The sequence below is a fragment of the Crocuta crocuta genome, unplaced genomic scaffold, assembly GCF_008692635.1.
Source record: "Crocuta crocuta isolate KB4526 unplaced genomic scaffold, BGI_CrCroc_1.0 scaffold24, whole genome shotgun sequence".
NCBI lineage: Eukaryota > Metazoa > Chordata > Mammalia > Carnivora > Hyaenidae > Crocuta > Crocuta crocuta.
Window position 1 is genome coordinate 1,760,650 of NW_027530974.1, and position 13,249 is coordinate 1,773,898.

The 13,249-nt window shown below is 43.7% G+C and overlaps 1 protein-coding gene across 6 annotated transcripts in view; it reads right to left on the reverse strand.

The window, feature by feature from the left end:
* Positions 1–1,367: 1,367 nt before the first annotated feature.
* Positions 1,368–13,249, reverse strand: part of SERPINB6 (serpin family B member 6) — a 39,598-nt gene continuing 27,716 nt past the window's right edge. For all 6 annotated transcript variants that reach the window (XM_077770020.1, XM_077770021.1, XM_077770019.1 and 3 more), the window contains exons 2-7: positions 12,336–12,510; positions 10,379–10,525; positions 6,947–7,064; positions 5,548–5,690; positions 2,098–2,253; positions 1,368–1,911 (exon numbers count right to left, since the gene is read on the reverse strand). In XM_077770020.1, coding sequence (XP_077626146.1) covers positions 1,507–1,911; positions 2,098–2,253; positions 5,548–5,690; positions 6,947–7,064; positions 10,379–10,525; positions 12,336–12,500 — 1,134 coding nt within the window. In that variant the 5' untranslated portion in view covers positions 12,501–12,510 and the 3' untranslated portion in view covers positions 1,368–1,506. The remainder of the gene's footprint in view (positions 1,912–2,097; positions 2,254–5,547; positions 5,691–6,946; positions 7,065–10,378; positions 10,526–12,335; positions 12,511–13,249) is intronic.

Below are 13,249 nucleotides of genomic sequence, written 5' to 3' on the forward strand. Positions count from 1 at the left end.
ATGACAGTGACCCAACCAGCAACCCCACATAGCCCCTCAAACCACTCATAACATTGTGTCTTCAGTCCCAGCTGATGAAATTATGAAGTGTGGTTTGTGAGCAAACGGCTAAGAAAAATTCTTGAGACGTTTGTGGTGCAAAAAGGTGATTTTATCATAGCATGGGGACAGGACCTGTAGGCAGAAAGGGCTGCCCTGGGATCATGAGGAGTGACTGATTATATACTTCCAAGTTTGTGGACGGAGGGAGATAGGGATAAAGTAAGTTTTTAAGGAATTTTGAAGCAAGGCTTTTAGGACCTTGAGGAGCTAGCTGCTAAGATAAGGTTGCTCTTCACTTTAATAAAACATAAACATGAAGGCACTAAGGCAGCATGAGTTTCTTTAGGAAGGTCAGGCTCTGTATGTTTCAGGTGTTTACTAGCCAGCTGCCAGCTGCAAGGAGATTTAATTGTAAGCTACATTTCTCTTGCCTTTGTTTCCCTCATCACCAGCCTCTCCCCACGGCTAAGCTGCTGGCTTGGGTACAATGGAGAAAGTGGACCAGCAACAGAAAGGAAATATAAATCGCGTCAGTTAAGTTCTGATCACATCAGGATAGGTCCTGGACGAAGTCCTTGAGGCTGTCCCCAAAACACAGCACAGCCCTCCCACTTGAACCCCACGCATCAATAGGTTCGAGTGTCTCTAAGCATGGTGATTGCGTTTCTAGCAAGTAACACAAGTGGCCACAGAAACCTTGCCACATTTTCCACTAAGGCTTGCAGTAAAACAAAATTGTCTGGTATTTACAACTCATGATGAGGTCTTAGACTGCACCACTATGAAAGGAACCTGCCTGACCATCTCTGGCCCCTGGTGGCAATTTAAATCATTCATGGAAACTGGCTGTTGTCCATCTGAACAGGTGTGTGGCCGCAGATCTCTAGGATTACAAGTGACAATAAAAGCAGAAACACAGGTGGCCAACAGGTGCTTTCTCCCCAGTCTAAGGTAACTGCTCTCCTTGCTTCTCTGCAGGCTTCTGGGGTGCTTGCAACAAGTTTGGGATAGAGCTTGCCAGGGGGTTCTCCATGGCCTGCCACTCCTCACAGGCTGCATCACCCTGTCCCCTCACTGACAGTGCCACTGAGTAGAGAGCGCACCAGGTACCCTCTTGTGCCTGGAGAAGAGCTACACTCTGCCCCTAAGTGAAGACCTGAGGGCCTCGCGGCTGTGAGCATGGATGGGACCTCTCAGAGCAGGGGGATTGGCTAAGCAGCCCGTGCTGGCCCGGCCGACATGAGCACAGACCTTCCTGAATGGCAGTTTCAGATCCTAAGGAACATCAGACATGTGAACACACGGACATACAGGAGTCTAGAACATGGGATTTCAAAACTGGGCCTTTTATTTTTGGATTGTCACCAAAGGTCACTTTGCATTGTAGGCACATTGTGAAGGGTCAGAGAAAAAGTAGGTCAGTAGGAGGGAGGAGAAGGACCGTGTACAGCGCCCACCATCTCCTTACGGGGAGGAGAATCGGCCACAGAACAGGATACTGTTGGTTTTGCTGTGCTGGATGAAGAAAAGGAAGGGGTGGTCGGCGCAGAACCTGGGCATGATTCTCGCACATCGCAACATCATGATGGCCGCAGTGGCGGCCGCGGCCTCCGTGCCTTCCTCATTGACTTCCACAAAAGACTTGTGCACCACTTTGGACAGATAGAGGTCTTTCCTGGACGACATTCCAGAAAAGTCTGCCTTCCCCTGATCGAAGGCGTCGGTCATGCCCAGAGCACAAAGGATGTTCCCCATGTCGTAATTCTCCTCCAGTTTGAATCTAGGGAGGAACACTTCCACCTCTTCTTCATCCAACATGTCTGGCCTCGTCCATTCTGTGAATTTCTCATAAGTGATTTCTTTCTCCACCTAGAAGGAGAGAGTTGAAGATTTTTAGATCCATACCAGTGCTGCCCAACAGATCTGTCTGCTGGGATGTGAATGCTCTGGGCTCTGCGGGGCAAGACGGTAGTAACAGGAAGTGATGCTAGCTTCAGAAACTGTTCACACCATCCCCCTGCCATCACAGAGCGATGATCACTCAGCATTTGTTACCGTTTTCAAATCAGTGTTTTCATCTGGAAGCATGATGATCATATTCAGCTCTTTGCCCACATAGGGAAGCACCAGAATCTGGGTGAATATTTCTCCGATATAGGTCATTTTAAAGGTGGATTTTTTAAACATCATTTGCACAGGTTTCTCCTCATTCTAAAAAAGGAAACAGATGAATGTTAAGTTGAAGTAAGACCCAGTGGACACATCAGACAAATCGACAGAACTGGCCAGCCTGGGTTCTACAAACACTTCCGTGGTTTCCAGAATACCACCTCAAACCCCTCTTCTGCCAGCCCATCTTCATTCCCTCATCCTCCAAACCCTGGGGTACTCAGGGCTCAGTCCTTAGACTGTGTGTCTCCCAGTGACCTCAATCTTGTGACTTTAAACAGAATTCTCCAATTTAGATTTCTAGCTGGGACTTCTCCTGCGAACTCCAGATATATTACACTCCCAAACATCTTACTGCTGACTTGGCACTTGTGTTTGTACATTAAAGAAGGCTCCAATGTCACGTGTCATACAGGGCTCCTCATATTCCCTTCCAGGTCTGCTCCATCTACAATGTTCTCCAGCTCAGGTGACAGCAATGCCACTCATCCCATCATCAAAAACTCCTGTCTTTCACCCCACAATGGACTCAGCAAATCGGATTGGCTCTGCTTTTAAAATATTAACACAAATGAGATCAAATCACTCTGTGGTTGAACACCTTTCTGCAGCTCCCCCTCTACTCCCAGGGAGTAAAAAAATCCCAAGTCTTTAATAAGACCTGGAAGGCTGACAAGAGCTTATCTCGTATGCCCTGTGCTCCTACCTCCCTTTGCCCTTTGATGGTTCCATGGGCAATCCCAGTAAGTGCCATCCCAGGAGAGCCCACCTGAAACCGTACCCCCACCAACAACCTGTGCCTCTCCACTGTGTCTGTCTCTGGATCACTGCCACTAACCCATACGCTCTTTTCTTATTTATGCTCACTGTCTCACCCCCAGGAAGACAAGCTTCATGGGAGGGATGTGTTGCTGGTTTTGTACACTGTGATAGTACCTGGCATGATGCCTGGTCCCAAACCAACATCTGCTGAATAAATGGATAAACAATTAAAGGACAGGAAAACTGAAAGGACCAGGCAAAATGAACACATCTTACTAGGAGAAAAATGCATTTGTCACCAGTACATCCCCAGCCAGGCAGTAAGAAAGGCCCAAGGACAGCGACCACATCCCAGCCAACAGCCCTCCTCCACTCCTGACTCACGTGCAGTGTAAGACCTATAGCTGCTCTGCATCTGTCTGGCCCCATGCTGCGGTCCCCAGTTCTCTGGGGCAGCACATTACTCTGCATTAAATGGAAGAAACTTCTGTTACAGCCTTCCATCGGTGCCTTGCAAAGGCTCACCTAAACTGGCCTGAGCCACGCCTGCCCTCTCGTTCCTCATTAACCTCCTCGGCCGGTTGTCAGCACACTTGTTCTATCACAGGCCAGACAGTAAATATTTTTAGCCTTTATGGACCACCCAATTTCTGTCCCAACTACTCAACTCTACAGTTGTAGCTTAAAATATTTAAACAAATAGACATGCTTGTGTTCCATTAAAACTTTATTTAAAAACAAACAAACAGTGGTGGGCTGGCTTTGACCTCAGGCTGCAGTTTGCTGAGCCCTGCCTGAGACAATTTCTCCTTGTACCCATCCAGGGCTCAAAGCCCCTAGTCTTAGAAGATAAAAGGATCCAATCTCAGTAAGAGAATGATTCATTAAATATACAATTGTGTAGATTAAGTTTCATCTTATTTAGAAATAAAGGAATTTTAAAAATCCAGATAAACTCAAAATCTGTTCACTTTCAGGCACAACAACCCCCTATCCCCATAGGCCTGTGCATTCAACACCTACAACACTCCTCTTTCTCTATTGGGGAGATGAGGAAGCAAGACTTCTAGAAGACTTCACCTCCCCCACAGCTATAGCAGAAGCCACACAGGAGACAGAACCTAATTCTGGCCCACGAGTTACAGAAGACAGGTTTCACTTTCTGAATATCAGAACCCTGAAGGAGACTTTTGCTCTGCCTTGTGTCCTTTCCTTTCCTCCGGCCTGGATGGTGGATACCATGACTGTGACTTTGAAAGTGGGCCACGTGCTAAGCATGGCAGAGCAGGAAGACAGAGAACTGGTTCCCTGGGAGCACCTGCCACCCCAGTACCCCGGCAACCACACTCCATGCCCACCTGTAGGCCTCTGCTAGGGGACATGAACTTTCCACGAATCAAGTCCTAATATACATCTTGTTAAAGATTAATTTCAAGGAGAGAAATAATGTACCCAGGTGAAAATAGGGCAGCTGGTTTCAGAATAAAACTCAAAGCAGGGCAGGTGGGTGGCTCAGTCAGTTAAGTGTCCGACTTCAGCTCAGGTCATGATGTCACAGCTCGTGTGTTTGAGCCCCACATCAGGCTCTGCACTGACAGCTCAGAGCCTGGAGCCTGGAGCCTGCTTCAGATTCTTTCTCCCTGTCTCTCTGCCCCTACCCCACTTGCATTCTGTCTCCCTCCTTGAAAAATAAACATTAAAAAAATTAAAAAATAAAAAATAAGGGTGCCTAGGTGGCTCAGCCAGTTGAGCATCCAACTTCGGCTCAGGTCATGATCTCATGGTTCGTGGGTTCGAGCCTCAAGTCCGGCTTGTGCTGACAGCTTGCTCAGAGCCTGGAGGCTGCTTTGGATTCTGTGTCTCCTTCTCTCTCTGTCCCTCCCCTGCTTGCACTCTGTCTCTCTGTGTCTCAAAAATAAATAAATGTAAAAAATTTTTTTAAAGAATAAAGCTCAAAGGAAAATACGTTTCTTGAGAAACCGAAAGTTCAGGCTCACGTCTGCTTAGAAGATCTAACTGGGTATCCAACCTCTGCAATGCTAGCCCCAAGAGGTAGGCAGGGGGGCACTGTGGCCACTGAGAGGAGGAGAAAGAAATCCCCACAGGAGAGGAGGACTCTTAGGGAAGGTTTCCAGATGCTTCTGGAAAGGAAGGAGTATACAGGTACTGATGGGAATGAACATAGAGAAATGGGAATAAAGGGGTAGGATCCGGTCTGCAAAGAGCCTTACATACCATATTGTGGAGTCCAAACTTTATCTCAGAAGTTCTGGAAAGCCAGAAAGCACCGTAAGCCTGACAACTGACAACAGATTTGTGACTGTAGAAAGAACACCTAGCAACAGTATGGCAGGTGACACGGGCAATGGGACCAGAATCCTCTGAGTACGGAGCTACCCTTGATGAGACAGCAAAGCAGTAAGGGAAGGTGTTCTGGGGGGGTCCTTATGCTGGGCTGCCTAAGGCCGCGTGCGGCACAAGCTACTTGAGGTGAGCTTTCTTGCATGTTTTAAAAACCAGTGTGAACACACGGACTGTTTCCAAGAATCTCCTTTGTTAATATGAAATATTTACCTTGCTGACTTTAAAGGGTCTTTCCATGGTCTGCCTTTTGTTAAACTGACTATCCCAGTTTCCTTTGAAATAGATGGCATTCACGAGAATCAGACTCGTCATTGGGTCGACTGAACCTGAAGATAACAACTGTGTAATTTTACCTGAAAAGAAGAATTAAAGAATCAGTGAATTTACCGATAGTCAGAGAAAGACAAACACCATGTGATCTCACTATATGTGGAATCTAAGAAACAAAAGAAAGGAACAAAGGGGGAATAAAGACCGGGAAAGATAAACCTAAAAAACAGACTCTTAGCTATAGAGAACAAACTGATGGTTACCAGGGGGCACATGGGCAGGGGAGTGGCTGAAACAGGTAAAGGGGATTAAAAGGACACTTATCTTTTTTTTTTTTAATGTTTTATTTATTTCTGAGAGAGAGAGAGACAGCGTGAGCAGGGGAGGGTCAGAGAGAGAGGGAGTCACAGAGTCTGAAACAGGCTCCAGGCTCTGAGCTGTCAGCACAGAGCCCAAAGTGGGGCTCGAACCCACAGACCGTGAGATCATGACCTGAGCTGAAGTCGGACGCTCAACTGACTGAGCCACCCCAGCACCCCTAAAAGGACACTTATCTTGATGAGCACTGAGGAGTGCTCAGAAGTGTTGAATCAGTATACTGTACACCTGAAACTAATATTACACTGTATGTTAACTGAAATTTAAATTTTAAAAAAAGAGTTTCCTGATGCATTCATCAGGGATAATATCTAGACTGGACAATCCCCTTGTGAGGTTCACAGATAAAGAGTTCATCATCTCCCAAATATAACCACATAAGGGGATTCTGGTCTTTATAACAACAGCAGCAACAAAAACTTTAAAAGCCCTGGCAAGAAAAATTCCATCCCTTGGACAAACCACAAGATGAACACAGGATGAATTCACAAGTCAGACAGAAGGGAATGCTTGGTCCCTTGAAGAAAGGGACGGTCAGAAAGGTGAGAGGCTAGGAGTACACACAAGAGTTTAAGAGCCGCAGGTGCCTAAGGGCTTAACCAAGTGTCCCGAAATAACACACAGTAATCTGTACAGGATGAGAACTGTATCTGGATCTTTTCTTTACAGTATTTGTGAAAAGAAAGACTGTATATTAACATTAACAACAGCAATGGCAACAAAGTGGATCGTTCTGGAACAGCTGTACTGAATACTGAGAGACATCACAGAGACATTGATGAGAACAGGGAAGAACTAGAGAAAATAAGACACATTGACAGTATTTCAGAAGCAGATTTTAAAAGCCTGCAGTTATTTAGAGAAAAACATCATTCCTCTTTACATTTTGATGGTCTTGTGAAAGAATTGACAATGAGACCGATTAAGATACTGTTAAGATAGAGCAATGCTGTATTTTCACCTTCCGTCTTATCAGCTACCCAGGTGTTGATGTGTTCTCTGGACTCTTCTGTAGCATTGATAAAGTCAACCTCTTCCATCTCTGCCTGGTAGAATTTATGGCAGGAGTCTTTGAATGACTAGGAGACACAGAGCAACATCATCACATGGCTGCAGAAATAATCAACACTTACAGCTTACTTCTTCACTGCACCAAATGAAAATGTAGGCAATTTTGACTTACATACATAAGGTACAAATAAATATCAGGAATTAACTGAAAATCCAATTTCTCACTTTTCAGCTACGTTTAAACGTAGCCTCTGAACCTAGTAAAACAGTTGTCTGAATATCAAATATCATGAACCACCAGAGTCTTTGAGGAATTAAGTGCGCAGCAGCAAGGTAAGTACAAAGACACAGAGATGCGGCTACTACAGAATGTCATTCCTGACAAGCTGCTGCGTTTGCTCTGTGAGTCCTGCCACAGCAGAAGCCACAGCTGCCTCTACATTTCAGAACAATGGACTGGAAACAAGGGCCTGCTGTTCCATACAACAGTGCAAAGTGTATGAGTCTACACTACCCTCACCCTCCCCTCCCGCCAACTACAACGTTCTGTGATGATGGCAATGTTCTAAATCTGCACTGCCCAAAACAATGCCACGTGCTGCTATTGATGCTTGGAACATGGCCAGTGCCACTGAATAGTGAACTGTAATTTTAATTATTTACACTGAAATTTAAATAGCTACATGTGTCTAGTGGCTACCGTTTTGGATGGCTTAGATTTAGATCATGAGCAGCTTTCAAAAAAAAAAGTTTAAACTGTATCATGTTAATATAGTCTATTAAAGGATGATGACATTAATGAACACTTACATTATGCCATATAAAAGCAGAAAATCTCTTAGAAAGTAAATGGAGTCAAAAAACTAATTTGTGGACAGCATGCTATGGAATGGTTTCCCAATCCTTCTTCTGACCAGTTTATGGCTATGTATTTTCAAGACTTTTTCTATTACAGGATTTCACATTGCTCCTTTGATACGGCGTCAGAGAGGTCATGTGGCACAGTAATGCAGCTACAAACACAAGTCCTGCAGCTTATTAGCTGCATGGCTTTAAAAAAGTCATTTTGTTTCTCTAAGCCTCCTTGTCTTTCCCTGTAAATGAGGATTAGGAATCCATTCAAGTACCAGGTGAATTCTTATCATTAGTGCTGTTTTATGAAATCTCAGCATGTCACAGACACTGCACTAGGTGATCTACTGTATCATTTTACTTAGTCCTCAGATACTTTGTGCTCCACCAACTTTGCTGCTCTGCTGTCACTCAATGCCTTTGAAAATGTTTTCAGTCTCTCAACCTAAGAAAACAGTCTGGAAGCAAACTGGGCACTTATGTGTTGATAACCCATCCCACCCTTGGGTGATTTCTACAACTTTTTTTTTTAATCCAAGTTAGTTAACATACAGTGTAGTCATGATTTCAGGAATAGAACTTAGTGATTCATCACTTACATATAACACCCAGAGCTCCTTACAACAAGTGCCCTCTTCGATGCCCTTCATCTCTTTATGCCACACCCCGCCCCCCGACTCCTCTACAACCCTCGGTTTGTTCTCTGTATGTAAGAGTCTTTTATGGTTTGTCTCCCTCTCTGTTTGTATCTTATTTTTCCTTCCCTTCCCCTATGTTCATCTGTTTTGTTTTGATTTCTATAACTTTTAAACACACTTGAAAATAACTGTTTGCTATTTAAATTACTATTTTATAAGCAATGACTAATCAGACTGAGGGAACATCTAATTATTCGTTGTGATTGGTACTGGATTCTTGGAACACTAAATTGATAAGAAATAATTGAGAAGCGCTTCTAAACCCTTTATCTTATATTTCAATATCAAAATAAGATTTGAAACACCAATGATTTCTTAAAGATACCCATCAGAAAAGAAAGTAAATTAAAGAAAATCACCCAATTTTTGTGTTTATTGGAAGTTTTGTTCTTCTTTATGCCAAAGGCATATAAAGAGATGGGGCAATGGCCGAGGAAGTAGACTGATAAAAATAGTAAAACAGGTTGTAAAAAAAAAATCACACCGCAGTGAACAAATCTTACCATTATTTGACCTCATGCTTGACTACATTTACTTTATTCTAAATATTTTAAAACAGTGAGTCTGCAACAAGTTTAAAAATTGAAAAAAATCATCTGATAGAGTAAGATTGATATCCCAAACATATAAAAAGAATAAACCAGTAAGAAAAAGGCAACCCAATAAAAAGTGTGTAAAGAAAATTTGCAAAAAAGACACAAATGTTCAATAAACATAAGGAAAGTTGTTCAATCTCTTAATAATAAAAATTTAAGAGGTTAACAACATGCAGTATTGATGATGAAAAGTGGAAATGAGCACTCTGCTGGTACCCCTAAAGAGAACGTAAATTGGCCACAGTACTCTGGACAATTTCAGTATTTGCTATAGCTTCAAAGCTTCACTCCCTTCCTCCCTGATACAAATCCATCTTGGAGTAACACATGAACATAGGGCACGGGAGTCATTATACACTAACTTTCACTGAATGCCCATCAGTGTGGGAATGGCATACTAAGTATGCTTTAGTACATCCATTCTTAAGAATAGCAGATACCAGTTAAACAGAGTGAGAAAGATCCTCATATATGCAAAGAATTTAAGACACAGTGTTGGGCAAAAAGAACAAGTTACAAAATAATATCTTGGTATAATGACGTGAGGTAGAGACAAAAACCCACACAACAGATTTGTATATGTCTGGAGGATACACATCGCATCTATAAAAGCTCTATGCTGGGGAGGGGAATGATGAGGTGTGGAAGCAGCTGTGAGGACTCTGACTTTGACTGCTTTATTTGCATTTTTATGTAACAAGAATACAGTCATCAAGCAACATGCATGTACTCAGATACTCACATACTACTTGGGTAGTTTTTAAAAAATAAAAAAAAAGCATTAAAGCACTATAAATAAACAAAACCAGTATAATTAGACAAATAACTTTACAAAAATTCTGCACTGGAAAAAAAGTATAGAAATATTTACATGTGTAAAAGGTTGAACAAGTATCACAATGCATAAAAAATTATTGATATGTTGAAAACAATGATTAGAAATACTCATTTTGATCACTTCTTTGTTTCAGTCAATTCACTTTGAATTGTGTTTGCTCCATGTTAGTTCTTTTATAACTTTCTCATTAGCCTCACAAAAATCTGGACATTATTCATTATGAGGCTCATTTTATAGAAGATTAAAATGAAACAGGGTTTAAGGGAATGCGTGAAGTTAGTACTTGAAGACCTGAGTTCATGCGCAAGTGTATGAATTCATAACCCGCTGTGTGACTCCTCCTTCCCACGGCCTCGGTGTCTTCACTTTCTTAGTCAAAAACAGCAAGTATGACTTACTGAGAGGAAATCATAAGACTTCTCTCCAAAGAGCCTGTTGGCAGTTCTAAGCAAGTACCGCGTGTCAGTCCTGTTGATTTCCGTAAGAAGAGACTGGAACCCTTGGTGAACGTCACCTCCTCCGCTGCTCTTACTTAAAGAAAGTGCCTGGAATCAAAAACAGAATACAAATGCACAACTTCAATGCGCCTTGATTGCAGGAAATGGATACAACACCAAACTCTGCCTTTGAGCTGTACAGATCCTAACTAGAGCTTAAAAGAAGATACATCCAGTTGAAGACAAAAAGTATCTCGAAAGCCACCCAGTCTGCCCTCCTCCAGCACTTTCCGCAGGAAGTCAGAGCACTGCCAGCCCTGGTGTGCCCCTTTGCAGTGCCCCTTTGCAAACTGTGTTCTATGTGCTCCGTAGTCTGTCTGCAAATAAAGCTGCCAACCAGTCCTCCCATCTCTGCAAACACAGGCCGCTCCTAATACTGAAAGGTCTGGCCTCTCGCCTCCATCCTTGGGTCTGGCTGGTGCTGTGAGTGGGTCTGGCCACCAGAATGCAGAAGGGACACTATTCCAGGCCTGGGCCTTACAAAGCCTCGTAGCTCCATATTCACTCTCTTGTACCCCAACCACCATGATGTGAGGAAGCCCAGGCTATCCCTTTAGAGGCCCCATGGAAAGTCCTAGAGAGCTGACACTACATGGGGGGAAACTACCCATAGGAGAATGGAGGTCCCAGACACGTGACAGAGACTTTCCTGGATCATGAGTCATCCCAGCTGATGCCATGTGAGTCAGACCACAGAATCTGAGAAGCCATCAGCCTTTGTTATTTCCAGCTACCAAGTCTGGGATGGTCTGTCTGGTAGCCATAGAAGTTCATGTAGCAATCCAGACACAGACTTCTTTCCCAACAACATCCAAAACATGGCAGTGACTTGGGGCCCAGGCAGCAGGCAAAGGCTGGGAAGAAGGAGAGCAAGGAGATGGCAAGCAGAGGCCAGAAGGCCAGTGAAAAAATCTCTAGCAGTGGCTGGAGAAAAGGGGCTCCTGGCATGTCCCAGCAGAAGAAAGGAGAGACTGCAACCTGCAGTGACGGGGAAGGGTGGGCGTTTCCCTCTGGCTAAGTAGATGTCCAGAAAGAGTAGGGCTTGTAGCTGCCTCAGATGAAGTACAGGAAGGGAAAGATGAGATGAAGAAGGAACTGTTCCATTTTCAAGCAGAATTTAAAGGAAATTTTTCCAACCTAGGACTTGGTGAGTGGAAAATTAAAAGGTTTCTGATTCTCAGCCTCTCCAGCTGGCAAATGATTCTAAATGTGAGAAGTGGCCTCAGAACAAAGATCAAGCCCAAGGCTTCAAGCCAGGATCAAATTCCACTTTATTAAAACCCGACAAAGATGAAGGCAGGTTAAGTGCCTCACAGACCCTCTCAGCTAGACAACGGGACTTCTGAGTAGTGTAAGGACATTGTCAGCCACACTCTCATCCCAGGCCAACACAGAGAGTCCTGCCTCAAACATGTTTGTGCATGTTATCATTTATATCATTTATGTCAATTATAAATTGACACATAGAAACCCCATAACTGTTTTACACTTAAATGAGAGAACTAAAAGAAAAATTTCTAATAATTGAAAAGCAAGTGACAAGATCCAAAAAATATCACCGAACTCAACTTGGACCTTGTGACTTTACCTCTACTCACAAACTCAAACTCAGGTATAATCGGTCATCAGGGCGTAGTAAAATCATTCATTCTTCTAAATGGAGCATACCACTTCCTCCCTAACAGATCCGAGACACCCACTCCAGAGTGCTCACTCGTGCAGGACTAACTCTCTGTCCCCATCCTGTGACACTAGCAGAGGGATGTCAAGAGCAAATCCAGGGATGAAAACGGAGGACTAGCCCAACTGACAAATTAACAGCATTTACAGTCGCCCAGAAAAGGCTTTAGGTACATACCTGGGCCATCTGGGCGGCAGTGTTTCCCTTGGCGCCCATGAAGACCATGGACAGGGCAGAAGAGATGCTCATGGGCGAGAAAAACACATTTTTTGAGTTGTCTTCACCCAGCTTTTTCAGCAGACTTAAGGCAAAGGTGCCATTTGCTTCTGAAAGAGTATCCATGATGGCGAGCCTGAAACAATATATTTTAAGTCAGTATCACATAAGTATAGGCTTACACGCTGGGCTGTATTTCACTCTGTTATTAATAGTCACCACTTTGGTTCAGTGGGCAAATGGGTACATACACAACACTCTATTTCTTTTTGGGGCCCTCAAAATTATTTTGCGTGTTCCAAATGTTACATGAAAAAAAAACCCAAACAATGATATTAATAATATAATCCTGCTTTGGGGGCTTGGGGGAGGCAAGGGGACTGCTATGTGCACACTTATCTGTGAGCACAGAGAAAGCGTGGAAGGTCGTACACTTGACAGCTTACCTGAGTTATGTCCTGGGGGTGGGACCAAGAAAGGACTGAATTGGCTTCTATTTCTGTATCGTTTGGCATGTTGTGTGGCCTTATATGTATTATAGTTTAAAAACCATTCAAAATGATAAGTCTAATCACAAGGTTACACCCAAAAAAGATGGTTGAATGCTTTTATCATGCGGCAGAGAGGAACCCAATTTTAGGATAGTCTGCAGCCTGAAGATAAGAGATAAATCACAAACCACATGCAAAGTGGTACAAATGCCTTAAAAACAAGGACTTTTGACCTTCAATTCTCCTTCTATGAAACCTGTGCTTGTGTCAAAGCCTAAATCCAGGGTCATGTTACCCAAACCTCCTGCTGCCCACCAGCCTAGGCCTTCTTGCCCTTTGTTCTGGACAAGAGCACTGGGCAGCAGGTGCCTGCCCGTGGCTGCC